Raw genomic sequence first — 22,338 nt, 5'->3', positions numbered from 1 at the left:
CACTGCTGAGGCCCAGGGTTTAGAGAGAGACTGTCACTGCTGAGGCCCAGGGTTTAGAGAGAGACTGTCACTGCTGAGGCCCAGGGTTTAGAGAGAGACTGTCACTGCTGAGGCCCAGGGTTTAGAGAGAGACTGTCACTGCTGAGGCCCAGGGTTTAGAGAGAGACTGTCACTGCTGAGGCCCAGGGTTTAGAGAGAGACTGTCACTGCTGAGACCCAGGGTTTAGAGGGAGACTGTCACTGCTGAGGCCCAGGGTTTAGAGGGAGACTGTCACTGCTGAGGCCCAGGGTTTAGAGGGAGACTGTCACTGCCGAGGCCCAGGGTTTAGAGGGAGACTGTCACTGCTGAGGCCCAGGGTTTAGAGGGAGACTGTCACTGCTGAGGCCCAGGGTTTAGAGGGAGACTGTCACTGCTGAGGCCCAGGGTTTAGAGAGAGACTGTCACTGCTGAGGCCCAGGGTTTAGAGGGAGACTGTTACTGCTGAGGCCCAGGGTTTAGAGTGAGATCCAGGGTTTAGAGGGAGACTGTCACTGCTGAGGCCCAGGGTTTAGAGGGAGGCTGTCACTGCTGAGGCCCAGGGTTTAGAGGGAGACTGTCACTGCTGAGGCCCAGGGTTTAGAGGGAGACTGTCACTGCTGAGACCCAGGGTTTAGAGGGAGACTGTCACTGCTGAGGCCCAGGGTTTAGAGTGAGACCCAGGGTTTAGCGGGAGGCTGTCACTGCTGAGGCCCAGGGTTTAGAGTGAGACCCAGGGTTTAGCGGGAGGCTGTCACTGCTGAGGCCCAGGGTTTAGAGTGAGGCCCAGGGTTTAGAGTGAGACCCAGGGTTTAGAGGGAGGCTGTCACTGCTGAGGCCCAGGGTTTAGAGGGAGACTGTCACTGCTGAGGCCCAGGGTTTAGAGGGAGACTGTCACTGCTGAGGCCCAGGGTTTAGAGGGAGACTGTCACTGCTGAGACCCAGGGTTTAGAGGGAGACTGTCACTGCTGAGACCCAGGGTTTAGAGGGAGAACCAGGGTTTAGAGGGAGACTGTCACTGCTGAGGCCCAGGGTTTAGAGGGAGACTGTCACTGCTGAGACCCAGGGTTTAGAGGGAGACCCAGGGTTTAGAGGGAGACGGTCACTGCTGAGACCGAGGGTTTAGAGGGAGACTGTCACTGCTGAGGCCCAGGGTTTAGAGTGAGACTGTCACTGCTGAGGCCCAGGGTTTAGAGTGAGACTGTCACTGCTGAGGCCCAGGGTTTAGAGGGAGACTGTCACTGCTGAGGCCCAGGGTTTAGAGGGAGACTGTCACTGCCGAGGCCCAGGGTTTAGAGGGAGACTGTCACTGCCGAGGCCCAGGGTTTAGAGGGAGACTGTCACTGCCGAGGCCCAGGGTTTAGAGGGAGACTGTCACTGCTGAGACCCAGGGTTTAGAGGGAGACCGTCACTGCCGAGACCCAGGGTTTAGAGGGAGACTGTCACTGCTGAGACCCAGGGTTTAGAGGGAGACTGTCACTGCTGAGACCCAGGGTTTAGAGGGAGACTGTCACTGCTGAGACCCAGGGTTTAGAGGGAGACTGTCACTGCTGAGACCCAGGGTTTAGAGGGAGACTGTCACTGCTGAGACCCAGGGTTTAGAGGGAGACCCAGGGTTTAGAGTGACACTGTCACTGCCGAGGCCCAGGGTTTAGAGGGAGACTGTCATTGCGGTGAGCGTTACCGGTATAAACGGCGGTGAGCGTTACCGGTATAAACGGCGGTGAGCGTTACCGGTATAAACGGGGGGTCATTTGGTATCCAGGGGGATAGGGGGGTCATTTGGTATCCAGGGGGATAGGGGGGTCATTTGGTATCCAGGGGGATCATTTGGTATCCAGGGGGATAGGGGGGTCATTTGGTATCCAGGGAATAGGGGGTAATTTTATCATCATAGCTATTCATATAAGAGCACCGTTTTTTTTCCCCATCAAAGATACTAGTTAGTGATAGGTGGTATATAGCATATCCAGCTGCATAGAGGTATAATGATTCTGTCACATAATGTACCGATTCCAGTCCTAGAGGGCAGCACTGATAACATTGTGCTATTTTGACACCTAAAGGATCTAGCGTACCTGTGTCGTGACTGACTCTCTCATGAGCGGTAATCTGTCTACCGGGTAGGGCTACAGCCGAACACTCAGTGCCGGTGCCACAGTGCCATCAAATCATCAGTCAAACGTTCACACACACGCACACATTTGAAAGGGTAATATTATATACGTAAAAAATAAATGTTATATTATAAAAAGGTAATTGATACCTCTAGAATATAATATATTGCTGAGGAATCAAATAACCTCTGAGGACTATAAGGGAGTTATACTCCTCAGCGCCTCAGGATGGCACGCCTGACCAGCATCACCACCCTGGATGGTTCCGACCTTGAATATGTGGACATCTATAAGTACCTAGGTGTCTGGCTAGACTCTAAACTCTCCTTCCAGACCCATATCAAACATCTCCAATCGAAAATCAAATCAAGAGTCGGCTTTCTATTCCGCAACAAAGCCTCCTTCACTCACGCCGCCAAACTTACCCTAGTAAAACTGACTATCCTACCGATCCTCGACTTCGGCGACGTCATCTACAAAATTGCTTCCAACACTCTACTCAGCAAACTGGATGCAGTTTATCACAGTGCCATCCGTTTTGTCACTAAAGCACCTTATACCACCCACCACTGCGACTTGTATGCTCTAGTCGGCTGGCCCTCGCTACATATTCGTCGCCAGACCCACTGGCTCCAGGTCATCTACAAGTCCATGCTAGGTAAAGCTCCGCCTTATCTCAGTTCACTGGTTACGATGGCAACACCCATCCGTAGCACGCGCTCCAGCAGGTGTATCTCACTGATCATCCCTAAAGCCAACACCTCATTTGGCCGCCTTTCGTTCCAGTTCTCTGCTGCCTGTGACTGGAACGAATTGCAAAAATCGCTGAAGTTGGAGACTTTTATCTCCCTCACCAACTTCAAACATCTGCTATCTGAGCAGCTAACCGATCGCTGCAGCTGTACATAGTCTATTGGTAAATAGCCCACCCATTTTCACCTACCTCACCCCCATACTGTTTTTATTTATTTATTTTTATTTTTCTGCTCTTTTGCACACCAATATCTCTACCTGTACATAACCATCTGATCATTTATCACTCCAGTGTTAATCTGCATAATTGTAATTATTTGCCTACCTCATGCCTTTTGCACACAATGTATATATAGACTCCCCTTTTTTTCTACTGTGTTATTGACTTGTTAATTGTTTACTCCATGTGTAACTCTGTGTTGTCTGTTCACACTGCTATGCCTTATCTTGGCCAGGTCGCAGTTGCAAATGAGAACTTGTTCTCAACTAGCCTACCTGGTTAAATAAAGGTGAAATAAAAAAAAATAAAAAAAAATACTGCCTGTCTGTTCTGTTGGTCTCCTCTTCACAGTGTCTACGGTAGTTTTTCAGACATTTCAGAGGACACAGTGTTGATTTCATTATGCTGGATCAGCTGCTTTACCTTCTTCATGATCTTCTGAGCATCGTAGCGGATCTGTGTGAACTCCCGGAGCCCAAAGGAACCTCCCACTACCAGCAACTTAGAAACAGAATCCATAAATTGGTTTCATAATGAGGCATTGTCATCAATATACAGTACATTCATACTATCTCTGACTGCACTAACTATTGAAACTAAAATTGTATGCTGTCAGGGATGAATATGCAGTTGTGTGTTTAAACAAGAGGACGGACGATTTATTAGTGCTTCTAGTTAACATATCTATTGAAGATGATGTCTCAGGTCACTTGTACTTTCATTGTTTGGAGATTGGCTTGTATTTTGTCAGTCGCTTCAGCAGCTAACGGCACGAAACCACTTAACTAGCTAGCTATGAGTTAATTGATCGGATTTTATAATGACTGTTCTTCGTGTTTGTAGCCTACATGTTGATGCTAATGCTCAAGCTGCTATCTAGTTCATGTAGTCAACTTTAGCTGATAAGCTAATAACCACTGATAGCTAAGCTAGCTACCCTCTCTCTAGCGAGCAAAAGTCTAGTCACGAAACTGAAAAAGACCGTATCAAACCTATGACTCACCAACATGGGAACTCCATATTTAAGGGTTTTGTTCCTCTGTAATGCTTTGAAGGTCAACATGATTATTCGACCCAGATAACGCTACAACCCCATGTTACTTGTTGTTCACTGCGGAAGGTGAATTCTGTCGGACGCACTGACGAGTAAGTCCTACTCCCTATAATTCCCGGATGTTCCATAAACTCCCATTTTTAGTTCCGCATGTGGAGTGACAGAGGTAGAAACACTGAAGCAGTGTTATTTGTATGATTTTGGCTGATGAATTATTGGTCATACGTATGAGATATGTGGGCATATTACTTTAGTCACATGTTATATTTAGAAAAAAAAGCCCCACATTAGCTACATGTTTCTGTAAATAACATTGATCTAAATAACATGCCAAACCCACTTAATTAATTTCTTCCATTGTCCAGATTACTGTAATTTGATTACAGAATCCAACATAAATATGTAAGTGAATCAAGGAAATGAATAAGCTCTTCTCCCAGTCTCTTCTTCTTTATCAGCCTCTGAATCCATTCTTCGATCTTCTTCTGGCAGACGACCAGAGCCAGCAGCCCAAAGAAAACGCTGTACAGGAACAGGATTCTTCTCAAACACAAAGTAATATAACTACTTCTTGCTAGCAGGGTGGACTGAACTTGGGTATATAACCTCCCAGGGCTCAAATGTCAGAATATGATATTGCATATTCCTCTTGTATCCTCAGCATTGCCCTATAGCCAATCTACATCCAGTCTATCACCCCAGCTACCATTCATTTTTATTATAAACTGGGTGGTTCCGGCCCTGAATGCTGATTGGCTGACAGCCGTGGTATATGAGACCGTATACCACGGCTATGACAAAACATGTATTTTTACTCCTCTAATTACGTTGGTAACCAGTTGATAATAGCAATAAGACACAGGGGTTTGTGATATGGCCAATATACCACGGCTAATGGTTGTATCCAGGCACTCCGCGTTGCGTCGTAACTAAGAACAGACCTTAGCCGTGGTATATTGGCCATATACCACAAACCCCTCGTGCCAAATTGAACCATATTACACCTGCACCTAAAGCTACTTTCCAGCTTGATATTGTCTTATGTTCAGCAACATCGCTTCACAATGTCATACTTATGCTGGAGATAGTTCATTTTGAATATCACATATAGTTTCATCACAGACACAATAAACGTCATCGGTTATTAATGTCACTGTGTACTTATCAAAGGAGAAAACAATGGGTAAATTAAGGACCAAGTATAGCAATTTATCTTTATTTCAATTGTTGTTTCTTTCTTTTTTTTTTACCAGGTGAAGAAAAATACCTTTTTTTGTTCTGTATAATAAAATATGTTAGCTTTATTCATTTTATGAAGAAAAACAATAACAAGAAAAATAAAAACACATTTCTCTCCCTTTTTGTAAACCTGGAGAGTGTTGCTGCATGGGAAGCGAGTCCAACTGAGACAAAGTATGAGGGAGGGAAGGGGCTTGCTCCGTCCGGGGGTGAAGTTTCCCTTGGGTACAGATCTAGGATCAGCTTTCACTCCCTCAATCCTAACTAACTACTAGAGTGGGGAAAGTGCTAAACTGACCCCAGATCAGCATCTAGGGGCAACTTCAGCCTACACCAGTAAAGGGGTTGGCGGAGGGGGGAATGAGTGGAAAAGGAAGGGGGGGTGGGCAGACAAGATGATTATGACATATAAGATAAGGCCAGGAACATAGAAAAAACATGTTAGCATTATAGAGCAGGGCTAGCCTGATGCCAGATTTGTCTGTGCTGTTATGAGCGTTGTATAGCAGGGCTAGCCTGATGCCAGATTTGTCTGTGCTGTTATGAGCGTTGTAGAGCAGGGCTAGCCTGATGCCAGATTTGTCTGTGCTGTTATGAGCGTTGTAGAGCAGGGCTAGCCTGATGCCAGATTTGTCTGTGCTGTTTTGAGCATTATAGAGCAGGGCTAGCCTGATGCCAGATTTGTCTGTGCTGTTTTGAGCATTATAGAGCAGGGCTAGCCTGATGCCAGATTTGTCTGTGCTGTTTTGAGCATTATAGAGCAGGGCTAGCCTGATGCCAGATCTGTGTTTTGCTAAACTGGCGTGACAACAATGAGTTGGGTAAGACAACACAAACAGATCTGGCACCTATGCTAGAGCAGAGCTGCGGTGTTGGGGCAGTAGGAGGGTCTTGCGGGGGGCGGTGGTAAGAGCAGGTAGGCTGGTGAGCGACCTCACATGTTAGGGGTCAAAGGTCACTCAGAGGTCACTCTCTCCGTAGAGTGCGGTGGAGAAGGACATGTAGTCGAGGGCACCGGGTATCGCGTCGGGGCCTGCGTAGGGAGCCATGCGGGCAATACAGTACTCTGCCTGGTCAGGAGGCAACTCACGACGAAGCTCATCGGCCAGGATGTAGTTCTGGTGGAGGGGAAACGAGAAGGTAAGAACAGTCTAGGGGTTCTCAAACCTTTGGGCTCGTTTGGCCAAAATATAAAATCAGTGGTTGGCCGTGGGCCACACAAATAGACGTTTATGTATTTATAAATAAAAAAGGTAAACAATAGCTTTTTAGTAAGCAATCATAAAATCATACAAAATGTAGCCATATAACTTGACACCAAACAACACATTCTAATTACCAGTATTAAATGTATAAAAATGTATAAAAAAAAAAACCTGTTGTGGCACAGAAACTGCAACCAAGTTTCTATGTTCGTAAAGGCTAATAACTTGAATATGTGTTTCAAATGACTTGGAAATATGGGAAAGGTGTGTTTGCAGCCGTAAATCACTGAAATGCATCAGAAAGGTATCGGAATGTTCCGGAAAATATCAGGGAAGCTCATCAGACAAAAACGCCTCTAGAGGCCTAGGCTTTTGGGGGCCCTAAGCAAGATTTGGCAGTGGCCAAAGTAAGTACCTGCTTAAATGTGCAATAAGCAAAAATTGCTCCGCCATTTCCTGGTTGGATAAATTCTAATAGTTCGCCTAATTTCAGTTTATGTGACAAAACAAGCAAAGTATATATAGTGTAGAGAATCATTGTACCATCCACGCCGCTGAGAAATATATATTTTACATAATTGAAACTAGAGGTCGGCCGATTAATTAGGGCCGAATATTGAAGACTCACCACCACCAGCTTTCATATGTCCTCATGTTCTGAGCAAGGAACTGAAACGTTAGCTTTTCTTACATGGCACATATTGCACTTTTACTTTCTTCTCCAACACTTTGTTTTTGCATTATTTAAACCAAACTGAACAGGTTTCATTATTCATTTGAGGCTAAATTGAATTTATTGATTCAAATAACCAACTGATCATCATCATCAAGCTTTAATTATTTGAAATCAGCTGTGTTGTGATAAAAATTCTAATAGTTCGCCTAATTTCAGTTTGTGACAAAACAAGCAAAGTATATATAGTGTAGAGAATCATTGTACCATCCTAAGCCGCTGAGAAATATATATTTTCAATGACCAAAAATATTGTATTTTCAGCTCTTTGAAGCTGGTGTACAAAACCGAAAGTAAAAGACATGAAAACTAAATTTAAGAACGGGAAGCATAGAAATAGGAAGCATAGAAATAGGAAGCATAGAAATAGAGCACGTAGAACCGATCTACCGCTTCTTAGACTGGCTTTCAGTGAGCTTTATGAATACATTTGATTGATTGATTGACCGACTGATACTGACCGACTATTATTCAAACCTCAGTGTGGAAATATATATATAAAATGGAGGAATATCTGTTTTTTGACTGTACTGGGCCTTTAAAAACTGCAAACATTTGTCTCTACCTTATGGCAAAATGTGTAGATTTACAGAAAATGTACTCTAAAACTCTCCGCTGTCAAGATTTCGATTTTGGCCCCCAAAAGGCTAGGGCCGGCTCTGACTGTATGCGTGTGTGTATGGATGTGGGTACACAGACCCACAAGCCACTGCGGCCCCTCATGATGAGTTCAGATTTTTTTTGTGGCTCCCACCCCTATCAAAGTTGCCCATCCCTGGTCTAGTTGGAGGAGTACCTTGTCCCCAGCCAGGACCTTGAAGGAGGCCATGACCTGGTCAGCGGTGTCTGTGTCGGCCGTCTCCCGGGACATGAAGTCTATGAAGGCCTGGAACGTGACCACGCCCACCCGGTTGGGATCCACGATGCTCATGATGCGAGAGAACTCTGCTTCACCCTATTGGACAGGAGCCACGAACACCGTCACCACGGGAACCATTGTGGGGCCCTTTTGGGCTCTGGTCAAAAGTTGTGCACTATGTAGGGCCATTTGAGACATAGCCTGGTTTCCAGATCTGTTTGTGCTGTCTTGCCAACTATGGTCATTGTATGACAGCACAAACAGATGTGACAGGGACCAGGCTATAGAGACAGTAAACAAACTAGAATGTTTACACAGTAATATACAGTTATTCAGAGACGATAGATGATTTTCTGTTTTTTACAACACACGTGATCATGACTGGTGAAACATTTATTTTCCAATTCAATGCAGACTGATCTTGAAGAGACAAGTGAACAGTTTCCACAAATGACTACAAGGCAGACTAAACACATTTTGGAACGTGTATAAGTAACCATGGGAGGATACTTGACTGAGGGAGGGGATTGGAGCGGATGTTTAGGCTTTACCATGTTGTAACCGAGGGAGATAAGGCAGGTTTTGAAGTCTTCAGCTTCCATCATCCCTGTTTTCTTCTACAGGTATCAGAGAGGGACAAACAGTACGGAGGAGGAACGAACGAGGAAGAAGATTGAAAAGTGATAGGAGGTATTGAGGAGGAGGAGGTATTGAGGGGGAAATAGAGTAGGAGAGGGATGTCACATGACATTGAGAAAGGAAAATTGGAGGAAGGATAGTAAGAAGGGGTAGAAGAAGAATCAGAAGAATAAAGGTAAAGGGGTAGAGGTGGTTAGAGGAGAGTAGAGGTGGTTAGAGGAGAGTAGAGGGGGGTAGAGATGGTTAGAGGAGAGTAGAGGTGGTTAGAGGAGAGTAGAGGTGGTTAGAGGAGAGTAGAGGTGGTTAGAGGAGAGTAGAGGTGGTTAGAGGAGAGTAGAGGTGGTTAGAGGAGAGTAGAGGGGGGTAGAGGTGGTTAGAGGAGAGTAGAGGTGGTTAGAGGAGAGTAGAGGGGGGTAGAGGAGAGTAGAGGGGGGTAGAGGTGGTTAGAGGAGAGTAGAGGAGAGTAGAGGTGGTTAGAGGAGAGTAGAGGTGGTTAGAGGAGAGTAGAGGTGGTTAGAGGAGAGTAGAGGTGGTTAGAGGAGAGTAGAGGTGGTTAGGAGAGGAGAGGGAGGAGTAGAGGTGGTTAGAGGAGAGGAGAGGTGGTTAGAGGAGAGTAGAGGGGGGTAGAGGTGGTTAGAGGAGAGTAGAGGTGGTTAGAGGAGAGTAGAGGTGGTTAGAGGAGAGTAGAGGTGGTTAGAGGAGAGTAGAGGTGGTTAGGAGAGGAGAGGGAGGAGTAGAGGTGGTTAGAGGAGAGTAGAGGTGGTTAGGAGAGGAGAGGGAGGGGTAGAGGTGGTTAGAGGAGAGGGAGGGGTAGAGGTGGTTAGAGGAGAGTAGAGGGAGGTAGGGGGAGTAGAGGGAGGTAGGGGGAGTAGAGGTGGTTAGAGGAGAGTAGAGGTGGTTAGAGGAGAGTAGAGGTGGTTAGAGGAGAGTAGAGGTGGTTAGAGGAGAGTAGAGGTGGTTAGAGGAGAGTAGAGGGAGGTAGGGGGGAGTAGAGGTGGTTAGAGGAGAGTAGAGGGAGGTAGGGGGGAGTAGAGGTGGTTAGAGGAGAGTAGAGGGAGGTAGGGGGGGTAGAGGTGGTTAGAGGAGAGTAGAGGGAGGTAGGGGGGAGTAGAGGTGGTTAGAGGAGAGTAGAGGGAGGTAGGGGGGAGTAGAGGTGGTTAGAGGAGAGTAGAGGGAGGTAGGGGGGGTAGAGGTGGTTAGAGGAGAGTAGAGGTGGTTAGGAGAGTAGAGGTGGTTAGAGGAGAGTAGAGGTGGTTAGGAGAGGTAGAGGGAGGAGTAGAGGTGGTTAGGAGAGGAGAGGGAGGTAGGGGGGGTAGAGGTGGTTAGAGGAGAGTAGAGGGAGGTAGGGGGGAGTAGAGGTGGTTAGAGGAGAGTAGAGGGAGGTAGGGGGGGTAGAGGTGGTTAGAGGAGAGTAGAGGTGGTTAGGAGAGTAGAGGTGGTTAGAGGAGAGTAGAGGGAGGTAGGGGGGAGTAGAGGTGGTTAGGAGAGGAGAGGGAGGTAGAGGTGGTTAGAGGAGAGTAGAGGTGGTTAGGAGAGTAGAGGTGGTTAGAGGAGAGTAGAGGTGGTTAGGAGAGTAGAGGTGGTTAGAGGAGAATAGAGGTGGTTAGAGGAGAGTAGAGGTGGTTAGGAGAGGAGAGGGAGGTAGAGGTGGTTAGAGGAGAGTAGAGGTGGTTAGAGGAGAGTAGAGGGAGGTAGAGGGAGGTAGAGAGAGGTAGAGGGGTAGAGGTGGTTAGAGGAGAGTAGAGGTGGTTAGAGGAGAGTAGAGGTGGTTAGAGGAGAGTAGAGGTGGTTAGGAGAGGAGAGGGAGGTAGAGGTGGTTAGAGGAGAGTAGAGGTGGTTAGAGGAGAGTAGAGGGAGGTAGAGGGAGGTAGAGAGAGGTAGAGGGGTAGAGGTGGTTAGAGGAGAGTAGAGGGAGGTAGGGGGGAGTAGAGGTGGTTAGAGGAGAGTAGAGGGGGGTAGAGGTGGTTAGAGGAGAGTAGAGGGAGGTAGGGGGGAGTAGAGGTGGTTAGGGGAGAGTAGAGGTGGTTAGAGGAGAGTAGAGGTGGTTAGGGGAGAGTAGAGGGAGGTAGGGGGAGTAGAGGTGGTTAGGGGAGAGTAGAGGTGGTTAGAGGAGAGTAGAGGTGGTTAGAGGAGAGTAGAGGTGGTTAGGAGAGGAGAGGTGGTTAGGAGAGGAGAGGGAGGTAGAGGTGGTTAGAGGAGAGTAGAGGTGGTTAGAGGAGAGTAGAGGTGGTTAGAGGAGAGTAGAGGGAGGTAGGGGGGAGTAGAGGTGGTTAGAGGAGAGTAGAGGGAGGTAGGGGGGGTAGAGGTGGTTAGAGGAGAGTAGAGGTGGTTAGAGGAGAGTAGAGGTGGTTAGAGGAGAGTAGAGGTGGTTAGAGGAGAGTAGAGGGAGGTAGAGGAGAGTAGAGGTGGTTAGAGGAGAGTAGAGGTGGTTAGAGGAGAGTAGAGGTGGTTAGAGGAGAGTAGAGGTGGTTAGAGGAGAGTAGAGGTGGTTAGAGGAGAGTAGAGGTGGTTAGAGGAGAGTAGAGGTGGTTAGAGGAGAGGAGAGGTGGTTAGAGGAGAGTAGAGGTGGTTAGAGGAGAGTAGAGGGAGGTAGAGGAGAGTAGAGGTGGTTAGAGGAGAGTAGAGGTGGTTAGAGGAGAGTAGAGGTGGTTAGAGGAGAGTAGAGGTGGTTAGAGGAGAGTAGAGGTGGTTAGAGGAGAGTAGAGGTGGTTAGAGGAGAGTAGAGGTGGTTAGAGGAGAGTAGAGGTGGTTAGAGGAGAGTAGAGGTGGTTAGAGGAGAGTAGAGGTGGTTAGAGGAGAGTAGAGGTGGTTAGAGGAGAGGAGAGGTGGTTAGAGGAGAGTAGAGGTGGTTAGAGGAGAGTAGAGGGAGGTAGAGGTGGTTAGAGGAGAGTAGAGGGAGGTAGAGGTGGTTAGAGGAGAGTAGAGGTGGTTAGAGGAGAGTAGAGGGAGGTAGAGGTGGTTAGGAGAGGAGAGTAGAGGGAGGTAGAGGTGGTTAGGAGAGGAGAGTAGAGGGAGGTAGAGGTGGTTAGAGGAGAGTAGAGGGAGGTAGAGGTGGTTAGGAGAGAGTAGAGGGAGGTAGAGGTGGTTAGGAGAGAGTAGAGGGAGGTAGAGGTGGTTAGGAGAGAGTAGAGGGAGGTAGAGGTGGTTAGCGGAGAGTAGAGGGAGGTAGAGGTGGTTAGGAGAGAGTAGAGGGAGGTAGAGGTGGTTAGGAGAGGAGAGTAGAGGGAGGTAGAGGTGGTTAGAGGAGAGTAGAGGGAGGTAGAGGTGGTTAGGAGAGGAGAGTAGAGGGAGGTAGAGGTGGTTAGAGGAGAGTAGAGGGAGGTAGAGGTGGTTAGAGGAGAGTAGAGGGAGGTAGAGGTGGTTAGAGGAGAGTAGAGGGAGGTAGGGGGAGTAGAGGTGGTTAGAGGAGAGTAGAGGGAGGTAGAGGTGGTTAGGAGAGGAGAGTAGAGGGAGGTAGAGGTGGTTAGAGGAGAGTAGAGGTGGTTAGAGGAGAGTAGAGGTGGTTAGAGGAGAGTAGAGGGAGGTAGAGGTGGTTAGAGGAGAGTAGAGGTGGTTAGAGGAGAGTAGAGGTGGTTAGAGGAGAGTAGAGGTGGTTAGAGGAGAGTAGAGGGAGGTAGAGGTGGTTAGGAGAGGAGAGTAGAGGGAGGTAGAGGTGGTTAGAGGAGAGTAGAGGGAGGTAGAGGTGGTTAGAGGAGAGTAGAGGTGGTTAGAGGAGAGTAGAGGGAGGTAGAGGTGGTTAGAGGAGAGTAGAGGGAGGTAGAGGTGGTTAGAGGAGAGTAGAGGTGGTTAGAGGAGAGTAGAGGGAGGTAGAGGTGGTTAGAGGAGAGTAGAGGGAGGTAGAGGTGGTTAGAGGAGAGTAGAGGTGGTTAGAGGAGAGTAGAGGGAGGTAGAGGTGGTTAGAGGAGAGTAGAGGGAGGAGTAGAGGTGGTTAGAGGAGAGTAGAGGGAGGAGTAGAGGTGGTTAGAGGAGAGTAGAGGGAGGTAGGGGGAGTAGAGGTGGTTAGAGGAGAGTAGAGGAGAGTAGAGGGAGGAGTAGAGGTGGTTAGAGGAGAGTAGAGGGAGGAGTAGAGGTGGTTAGAGGAGAGTAGAGGGAGGTAGAGGAGAGTAGAGGTGGTTAGAGGAGAGTAGAGGTGGTTAGAGGAGAGTAGAGGTGGTTAGAGGAGAGTAGAGGTGGTTAGAGGAGAGTAGAGGTGGTTAGAGGAGAGTAGAGGTGGTTAGAGGAGAGTAGAGGTGGTTAGAGGAGAGTAGAGGTGGTTAGAGGAGAGTAGAGGTGGTTAGAGGAGAGTAGAGGTGGTTAGAGGAGAGTAGAGGTGGTTAGAGGAGAGTAGAGGTGGTTAGAGGAGAGTAGAGGTGGTTAGAGGAGAGTAGAGGTGGTTAGAGGTGGTTAGAGGAGAGTAGAGGTGGTTAGAGGTGGTTAGAGGAGAGTAGAGGTGGTTAGAGGAGAGTAGAGGTGGTTAGAGGAGAGTAGAGGTGGTTAGAGGAGAGTAGAGGGGGGTAGAGGTGGTTAGAGGAGAGTAGAGGTGGTTAGAGGAGAGTAGAGGTGGTTAGAGGAGAGTAGAGGTGGTTAGAGGAGAGTAGAGGTGGTTAGAGGAGAGTAGAGGTGGTTAGAGGAGAGTAGAGGGAGGTAGGGGGGAGTAGAGGTGGTTAGAGGAGAGTAGAGGGAGGTAGGGGGGAGTAGAGGTGGTTAGAGGAGAGTAGAGGGAGGTAGGGGGGGTAGAGGTGGTTAGAGGAGAGTAGAGGTGGTTAGGAGAGTAGAGGTGGTTAGAGGAGAGTAGAGGTGGTTAGAGGAGAGTAGAGGTGGTTAGAGGAGAGTAGAGGGAGGTAGAGGTGGTTAGAGGAGAGTAGAGGGAGGTAGGGGGAGTAGAGGTGGTTAGAGGAGAGTAGAGGGAGGTAGAGGTGGTTAGAGGAGAGTAGAGGTGGTTAGAGGAGAGTAGAGGGAGGTAGGGGGAGTAGAGGTGGTTATAGGAGAGTAGAGGTGGTTAGAGGAGAGTAGAGGGAGGTAGGGGGGAGTAGAGGTGGTTAGAGGAGAGTAGAGGGAGGTAGGGGGGAGTAGAGGTGGTTAGAGGAGAGTAGAGGGAGGTAGGGGGGAGTAGAGGTGGTTAGAGGAGAGTAGAGGTGGTTAGAGGAGAGTAGAGGGAGGTAGGGGGGAGTAGAGGTGGTTAGAGGAGAGTAGAGGTGGTTAGAGGAGAGTAGAGGGAGGTAGGGGGGAGTAGAGGTGGTTAGAGGAGAGTAGAGGTGGTTAGAGGAGAGTAGAGGGAGGTAGGGGGGAGTAGAGGTGGTTAGAGGAGAGTAGAGGTGGTTAGAGGAGAGTAGAGGGAGGTAGGGGGGAGTAGAGGTGGTTAGAGGAGAGTAGAGGGAGGTAGGGGGGAGTAGAGGTGGTTAGAGGAGAGTAGAGGGAGGTAGGGGGGGTAGAGGTGGTTAGAGGAGAGTAGAGGGAGGTAGGGGGGGTAGAGGTGGTTAGAGGAGAGTAGAGGTGGTTAGGAGAGTAGAGGTGGTTAGAGGAGAGTAGAGGTGGTTAGGAGAGTAGAGGTGGTTAGAGGAGAGTAGAGGTGGTTAGGAGAGGAGAGGGAGGTAGGGGGAGTAGAGGTGGTTAGAGGAGAGTAGAGGGAGGTAGGGGGAGTAGAGAGAGGTAGAGGAGAGTAGAGGGAGGTAGGGGGAGTAGAGAGAGGTAGAGGAGAGTAGAGGGAGGTAGGGGGAGTAGAGAGAGGTAGAGGTGGTTAGAGGAGAGTAGAGGGAGGTAGGGGGAGTAGAGGTGGTTAGAGGAGAGTAGAGGGAGGTAGGGGGAGTAGAGAGAGGTAGAGGTGGTTAGAGGAGAGTAGAGGGAGGTAGGGGGAGTAGAGGTGGTTAGAGGAGAGTAGAGGGAGGAGTAGAGGTGGTTAGAGGAGAGTAGAGGGAGGAGTAGAGGTGGTTAGAGGAGAGTAGAGGGAGGTAGGGGGAGTAGAGAGAGGTAGGGGGGAGTAGAGAGAGGTAGAGGGGTAGAGGTGGTTAGAGGAGAGTAGAGGGAGGAGTAGAGGTGGTTAGAGGAGAGTAGAGGGAGGTAGGGGGGGAGTAGAGGGAGGTAGGGGGGAGTAGAGGGAGGTAGGGGGGAGTAGAGGGAGGTAGGGGGGAGTAGAGAGAGGTAGAGGGGTAGAGGTGGTTAGAGGAGAGTAGAGGGTGGTTAGAGGAGAGTAGAGGGAGGTAGGGGGGGAGTAGAGGGAGGTAGGGTGGAGTAGAGGGAGGTAGGGGGGAGTAGAGGGAGGTAGGGGGGAGTAGAGAGAGGTGGGGGGAGTAGAGAGAGATAGAGGGGTAGAGGTGGTTAAAGGAGAGTAGAGGGAGGGGGAGTAGAGGGAGGTAGGGGGGAGTAGAGAGAGGTAGGGGGAGTAGAGAGGTAGAGGAGAGTAGAGAGAGGTAGAGGAGAGTAGAGGGAGGTAGGGGAGGGTAGAGAGAGGTAGAGGGGAGTAGAGAGAGTAGAGAGAGGTAGAGGGGAGTAGAGAGGTAGAGAGGAGTAGAGAGAGGTAGAGGGGAGTAGAGAGAGGTAGAGGGGAGTAGAGAGAGGTAGGGGGAGTAGAGGGAGATAGGGGGAAGTAGAGGGAGGTAGGGGGAAGTAGAGGGAGGTAGGGGGGTTAGAGGGAGGTAGGGGGGAGTAGAGGGAGGTAGGGGGGAGTAGAGGGAGGTAAGGGGGAGTAGAGGTAGGTAGGGGGGAGTAGAGGGAGGTAGGGGGGAGTAGAGGGAGGTAGGGGGGAGTAGAGGGAGGTAGGGGGGAGTATAGGGAGGTAAGGGGGAGTAGAGAGAGGTAGAGGGGGTTAGAGAGGTAGAGGGGAGTAGTGAGGTAGAGGGGAGTAGGAGAGGTAGAGGGGAGTACAGAGGTAGAGGGGAGTTGAGGGAGGTAGAGGGGAGTAGAGGGAGGTAGGGGGAAGTAGAGGGAGGTAGGGGGGAGTAGAGGGAGGTAGGGGGGAGTAGAGGGAGGTAGGGGGGAGTAGAGGGAGGTAAGGGGGAGTAGAGAGAGGTAGAGGGGGTTAGAGAGGTAGAGGGGGTTAGAGAGGTAGAGGGGGTTAGAGAGGTAGAGGGGGTTAGAGAGGTAGAGGGGGTTAGAGAGGTAGAGGGGAGTAGAGAGGTAGAGAGGTAGAGGGGAGTAGAGAGGTAGAGGGGAGTAGAGAGGTAGAGGGGAGTAGAGAGGTAGAGGGGAGTAGAGAGGTAGAGGGGAGTAGAGAGGTAGAGGGGAGTAGAGGGAGGTCGAGGGGAGTAGAGGGCGGTAGGGGGGAGTAGAGAGGTAGAGGGGAGTAGAGAGGTAGAGGGGAGTAGAGGGAGGTAGAGGGGAGTAGAGGGAGGTAGAGGGGAGTAGAGGGGAGTAGAGGTGGTTAGAGGGGAGTAGAGGGAGGTAGGGGGGAGTAGAGGGAGGTAGAGGGGAGTAGAGGTGGTTAGAGGGGAGTAGAGGGAGGTAGAGGGGAGTAGAGGGAGGTAGAGGGGAGTAGAGGGAGGTAGAGGGGAGTAGAGGGAGGTAGAGGGGAGTAGAGGTGGTTAGAGGGGAGTAGAGGGAGGTAGGGGGGAGTAGAGGGAGGTAGAGGGGAGTAGAGAGGTAGAGGGGAGTAGAGGGAGGTAGAGGGGAGTAGAGAGGTAGAGGGGAGTAGAGAGGTAGAGGGGAGTAGAGAGGTAGAGGGGAGTAGAGGGAGGTAGAGGGGAGTAGAGGGAGGTAGAGGGGAGTAGAGAGGTAGAGGGGGTTAGAGGAGAGTAGAGGGAGGTAGGGGGGAGTAGAGAGGTAGAGGGGAGTAGAGAGGTAGAGGGGAGTAGAGAGGTAGAGGGGAGTAGAGGGAGGTAGAGGGGAGTAGAGGGAAGTAGAGGAAGAAAGAGAACAAAACAAACCAACATTGTTAACCTCAGTACCTGTGCATCGTTGGCTATATCGAAGCCCAGGCTGATCAGGCAGGCCTTGAACTCCTCAGCCCCCAGAGTGCCTGAGTGGTCCTAGGGTGTCAGGTGCGGTGGGGGTGCCAACCAGGTGTGCCAGGTACCAAAGGCCAGGTGAGTGTGGGCCAGGTGCATGTGAAGTGGGGGTGGGCAGGAGGAGCAGGGTGGATTGGAGAGGGTGGGTGTGCGTCATGCAGAGGGAGAGGGGGTAGGGGTGGATGGTTGATAAGGGGTTGGGGTGGATGGTTGATAAGGGGTTGGGGATGGGGGGGTTGGTTGATAAGGGGTTGGGGGTAGGAGGGGATGGTTGATAAGGGGTTGGGGGTAGGAGGGGTTGGTTGATAAGGGGTTGGGGGTAGGAGGGGATGGTTGATAAGGGGTTGGGAATAGGAGGGGATGGTTGATAAGGGGTTGGGGATGGTTGATAAGGGGTTGGGGATGGGGGGGTTGATAAGGGGTTGGGGATAGGAGGGGATGGTTGATAAGGGGTTGGGGATGGGGGGGTTGATAAGGGGTTGGGGATGGGGGGGTTGATAAGGGGTTGGGGATGGGGGGGTTGATAAGGGGTTGGGGATGGGGGGGTTGATAAGGGGTTGGAGATAGGAGGGGATGGTTGATAAGGGGTTGGGGATGGGGGGGTTGATAAGGGGTTGGGGATGGGGGGGTTGATAAGGGGTTGGGGATGGGGGGGTTGATAAGGGGTTGGGGATGGGGGGGTTGATAAGGGGTTGGAGATAGGAGGGGATGGTTGATAAGGGGTTGGGGATGGGGGGGTTGATAAGGGGTTGGGGATGGGGGGGTTGATAAGGGGTTGGGGATGGGGGGGTTGATAAGGGGTTGGGGATGGGGGGGTTGATAAGGGGTTGGAGATGGGGGGGTTGATAAGGGGTTGGAGATGGGGGGGGTGATAAGGGGTTGGGGATGGGGATGGTTGATAAGGGGTTGGGGTGGGGGGGTTGATAAGGGGTTGGGGATTGTTGATAAGGGGTTGAGATGGGGGGGGTTGATAAGGGGTTGGGGATGGGGGGGTTGATAAGGGGTTGGGGATTGTTGATAAGGGGTTGTGATGGGGGGGGTTGATAAGGGGTTGGGGATGGGGGGGTTGATAAGGGGTTGGGGATTGTTGATAAGGGGTTGAGATGGGGAGGTTGATAAGGGGTTGGAGATGGTTGATAAGGGGTTGGGGATGGTTGATATGGGGTTGGGGATGGTTGATATGGGGTTGGAGACGGGGGGGGTTGATAAGGGGTTGGGGATGGTTGATAAGGGGTTGGGGATGGTTGATAAGGGGTTGGGAATAGGAGGGGATGGTTGATAAGGGGTTGGGGATAGGAGGGGATGGTTGATAAGGGGTTGGGGATGGTTGATAAGGGGTTGGGGATGGTTGATAAGGGGTTGGGAATAGGAGGGGATGGTTGATAAGGGGTTGGGGATAGGAGGGGATGGTTGATAAGGGGTTGGGGATGGTTGATAAGGGGTTGGGAATAGGAGGGGATGGTTGATAAGGGGTTGGGGATGGTTGATAAGGGGTTGGGAATAGGAGGGGATGGTTGATAAGGGGTTGGGGATGGTTGATAAGGGGTTGGGACCATGCACAAGAAGAGACAGAAAACACAACAGTGCCAAACATTAGGACCTGAGGTGAGGTGCTGTGTCATATGGAGGCATTCAGAGCTGTTAGGTGCAGTGTGGCCAGCAGACTATAGTAGACAGTACGAGGTATCATTCATTTCACATCATATACAGTAACACAGTGTTTCCCAAACTTGGTCCCGGGGTCCCCAAATGGGGGCACATTTTGTTTTGTTTTTTGCCCTAGCACTATACAGCTGATTCAATTCATGATGAGTTGATTCAGCTGTGTAGTGCTAGAGCAAAAACCAAAACGTCCCCCCCCCCCCCCCCCCTCAGGCGTCCCTGGGACTGATCTTGGGTACATAGCACCACATAGGTTAAATAGCAATAGGGGACTATATTATTCAAACTGGGGTGGGGGGGGTCCACAGAGGTACTGCAGGGGGGTCCACAGAGGTACTTCAGGGGGGGTCCACATAATTATTTTATAACATGTTTTTTTTTATTTAGGAATAGGCCTATCGCTAGTAACAACAGAATAAACAAAAAAGTAGATTATTTTATTTTATCCTAATGGAAATTACACTCACTGACCACAATTACATCCACATGTTTTCATGTGTAAAAGACAGAGGAGAATTAGGACGTTTTCAAGTACAATTTTATAAATGGCGACAGATAAAAATTGATTGTGCGAGAAATGGCGGTGGAAATGCCTTGATATAATAAGAATGAATATTGAAGTACATTCACGAGATGATGTGATGTGTTTGGGGGTTCTTCCTCCACTATGATGTCGTAGAAACCATGTTCATTAGGCTACAGATTAACTCGGGTGTTATCACAGGGTGGTAAAAGTTCACAGTCCTAACCTTTATTCTTCTTATTGTGGTGACCGTGGTGACCGTGGTGACCATGACGATCGATGCTTGACTGCCGTTTGACCAACAAATTCAAAAAAAAAAATATATATATATATATATATATATATATCTCTCTCATCCATAATAATCTAATCATGTTGACTAGCCTACCCTCACGAGTGGCGCAGATGTCTAAGGCACTGCATTTCAGTGCTAAAGGCGTCACTAAAGACCCTGGTTCGATCCCCGGGCTGTATCACAACCGGCCGTGATCGGGAGTCCCATAGGGCGGCGCACAATTGGCACAGGGTCATCCGGGTTTGGTCGGGGGAAAGCCGTCATTGTAAATAAGAATTTGGTCTTGGCTCATCATGTAGACTAGTCTATCAGGGTAGCCTAGTGGTTAGAGTGTTGGACTAGTAACCGGAAGGTTGCAAGATCAAATCCCCGAGCTGACAAGGTACAAATCTGTCGTTCTGCCCCTGAACAAGGAAGTTAACCCACTGTTCCTAGACCGTCATTCTGAACTGACTTGCCTGGTTAAATACTGTATCTGTGAGCTGTTGGCTAGAGGGCATGAAGATCAGAGTAGGTATTATTGAGAGAAAAAAACTATTGGTAGAGTTGAAAGTGGATTTATTTTTCATTCGGCGTGTACTATGTACTCTGATGCACTGTATCTGTAACGAGTCTTGTTTGGCTGAAACAACGGTTTGCCTGGGCGGGGGTCACCAGTTTGCCTGGGCGGGGTCCCTGGGTCACCGGTTTGCCTGGGCGGGGGTCACCAGTTTGCCTGGGCGGGGTCCCTGGGTCACCGGTTTGCCTGGGCGGGGGTCACCGGGTTGCCTGGGCGGGGCTCCCTGGGTCACAGCCATTTTTCATGGGAAAAGTTCCCCTATATATTTTTATCCACAAAGAGAAAGACACCACCCCTAAAAAAGGCTTTGTAAATGCTCTCTCTCGTCAGTGCAGTAGGACTAAGGTAAAGTCTCATCTCCTCTCTCTCGTCAGTGCTGTAGGACTAAGGTAAAGTCTCATCTCCTCTTTCTCGTCAGTGCAGTAGGACTAAGGTAAAGTCTCATCTCCTCTCTCTCGTCAGTGCAGTAGGACTAAGGTAAAGTCTCTGGGACATAATGTATCATCTCCTCTCTCTCATCAGTGCAGTAGGACTAAGGTAAAGTATCTGGGACATAATGTATCATCTCCTCTCTCTCGTCAGTGCAGTAGGACTAAGGTAAAGTCTCTGGGACATAATGTATCATCTCCTCTCTCTCGTCAGTGCAGTAGGACTAAGGTAAAGTCTCATCTCCTCTCTCTCATCAGTGCAGTAGGACTAAGGTAAAAGTCTCTGGGACACGTGTGTTCTTAATGTATCATCTCCTCTCTCTCTCGACAGTGCAGTAGGACTAAGGTAAAAGTCTCTGGGACACGTGTGTTGTTAATGTATCATCTCCTCTCTCTCTCGTCAGTGCAGTAGGACTAAGGTAAAAGTCTCTGGGACACGTGTATTCTTAATGTATCATCTCCTTTCTCTCGTCAGTGCAGTAGGACTAAGGTAAAAGTCTCTGGGACACGTGTGTTCTTAATGTATCATCTCCTTTCTCTCGTCAGTGCAGTAGGACTAAGGTAAAAGTCTCTGGGACACGTGTGTTCTTAATGTATCATCTCCTTTCTCTCGTCAGTGCAGCAGGACTAAGGTAAAAGTCTCTGGGACACGTGTGTTCTTAATGTATCATCTCCTTTCTCTCGTCAGTGCAGTAGGACTAAGGTAAAAGTCTCTGGGACACGTGTGTTCTTAATGTATCATCTCCTCTCTCTCTCGACAGTGCAGTAGGACTAAGGTAAAAGTCTCTGGGACATAATGTATCATCTCCTCTCTCTCGTCAGTGCAGTAGGACTAAGGTAAAAGTCTCTGGGACACGTGTGTTCTTAATGTATCATCTCCTTTCTCTCGTCAGTGCAGTAGGACTAAGGTAAAAGTCTCTGGGACACGTGTGTTCTTAATGTATCATCTCCTTTCTCTCGTCAGTGCAGTAGGACTAAGGTAAAAGTCTCTGGGACACGTGTGTTCTTAATGTATCATCTCCTTTCTCTCGTCAGTGCAGTAGGACTAAGGTAAAAGTCTCTGGGACACGTGTGTTCTTAATGTATCATCTCCTTTCTCTCGTCAGTGCAGTAGGACTAAGGTAAAAGTCTCTGGGACACGTGTGTTCTTAATGTATCATCTCCTTTCTCTCGTCAGTGCAGTAGGACTAAGGTAAAAGTCTCTGGGACACGTGTGTTCTTAATGTATCATCTCCTTTCTCTCGTCAGTGCAGTAGGACTAAGGTAAAAGTCTCTGGGACACGTGTGTTCTTAATGTATCATCTCCTTTCTCTTCATCAACAGATATGGTAAAGTTAGATTAGTTCAAACACCACGATCGATGTTATCAGTTGGTCCTGGTTGACTATCTACATGATGCACGTCCTGTAGTTTTGTTAGTGCCACTATGAGAGGAATAACATGGTTCAATGACCCAACAAACGATCCTCCGCTCACCTCAACCTCCTCGCTTTGCTCATGCGGCCTAAATATGTGTAAAACACATCGTCCATAACGATATTCTGATCCGTACTATTCAGTAGTTAGGCAATATGAGTGTACTATACAGTATATGTGACCTAAAACAGTCTAACCCCCCCCCCCACAGGACCTCTTCCTCCCTGGACGGTCTCTTCTCTGTGAAACTGACCCTGAAACGGTCTAACCCCTCCCCCCACAGCACCTCTTCCTCCCTGTACGGTCTCTTCTCTGTGAAACTGACCCTGAAACGTCTAACCCCCCCCCCCCACAGCACCTCTTCCTCCCTGTACGGTCTCTTCTCTGTGAAACTGACCCTGAAACGGTCTAACCCCTCCCCCCACAGCACCTCTTCCTCCCTGTACGGTCTCTTCTCTGTGAAACTGACCCTGTCGAAGTGGTTGAAGGAGGCTCTGAACTCGTTCATCTGGTCCTGGCTGATGCCCTTGGCATCCCGCGTCAGAATCTGGTTCTCGATCTCGTTGATGGTTCTGGCGATGGTGGTCAGGAGCTGCTCCCAGCCCACACGGATATGCTGCAGGGAGGACGAGAGAGGGAGAGGAGGAGAGAGAGGAAAGAGAGAAACAGATAGACAGGTAGAGAGAGGGGAAGAGAGAGAG

General features: G+C 49.6%; 2 protein-coding genes across 7 annotated transcripts in view; both read right to left on the bottom strand.

Annotated features, from left to right (window-relative positions):
• Positions 1-4,289, bottom strand: part of cn112 (CN112 protein) — a 34,901-nt gene extending 30,612 nt beyond the window's left edge. The window contains exons 1-2 of one of the 2 annotated variants that reach the window (XM_036962210.1): positions 4,110-4,289; positions 3,530-3,607 (exon numbers count right to left, since the gene is read on the bottom strand). In XM_036962210.1, coding sequence (XP_036818105.1) covers positions 3,530-3,607; positions 4,110-4,169 — 138 coding nt within the window. In that variant the 5' untranslated portion in view covers positions 4,170-4,289. 2 annotated transcript variants of the gene reach the window in all.
• A 1,064-nt stretch (positions 4,290-5,353) lies between these two features.
• The window catches only part of LOC110504277 (alpha-actinin-1), a 133,297-nt gene continuing 116,312 nt past the window's right edge, over positions 5,354-22,338 (bottom strand). For 2 of the 5 annotated variants that reach the window (XM_036962558.1, XM_036962557.1), the window contains exons 19-22: positions 22,107-22,253; positions 16,695-16,775; positions 8,134-8,292; positions 5,354-6,517 (exon numbers count right to left, since the gene is read on the bottom strand). In XM_036962558.1, the coding sequence (XP_036818453.1) occupies positions 6,359-6,517; positions 8,134-8,292; positions 16,695-16,775; positions 22,107-22,253 (546 nt within the window). In that variant the 3' untranslated portion in view covers positions 5,354-6,358. Of the gene's footprint in view, positions 6,518-8,133; positions 8,293-8,747; positions 8,814-16,694; positions 16,776-22,106; positions 22,254-22,338 lie in introns of all 5 variants that reach the window. The other 3 variants (XM_036962560.1, XM_036962559.1, XM_036962561.1) reach the window with 2 other exon arrangements.

The sequence above is a fragment of the Oncorhynchus mykiss genome, chromosome 25 (assembly GCF_013265735.2).
Source record: "Oncorhynchus mykiss isolate Arlee chromosome 25, USDA_OmykA_1.1, whole genome shotgun sequence".
NCBI lineage: Eukaryota > Metazoa > Chordata > Actinopteri > Salmoniformes > Salmonidae > Oncorhynchus > Oncorhynchus mykiss.
This window is presented reverse-complemented; position numbering and strand designations above follow the sequence as displayed.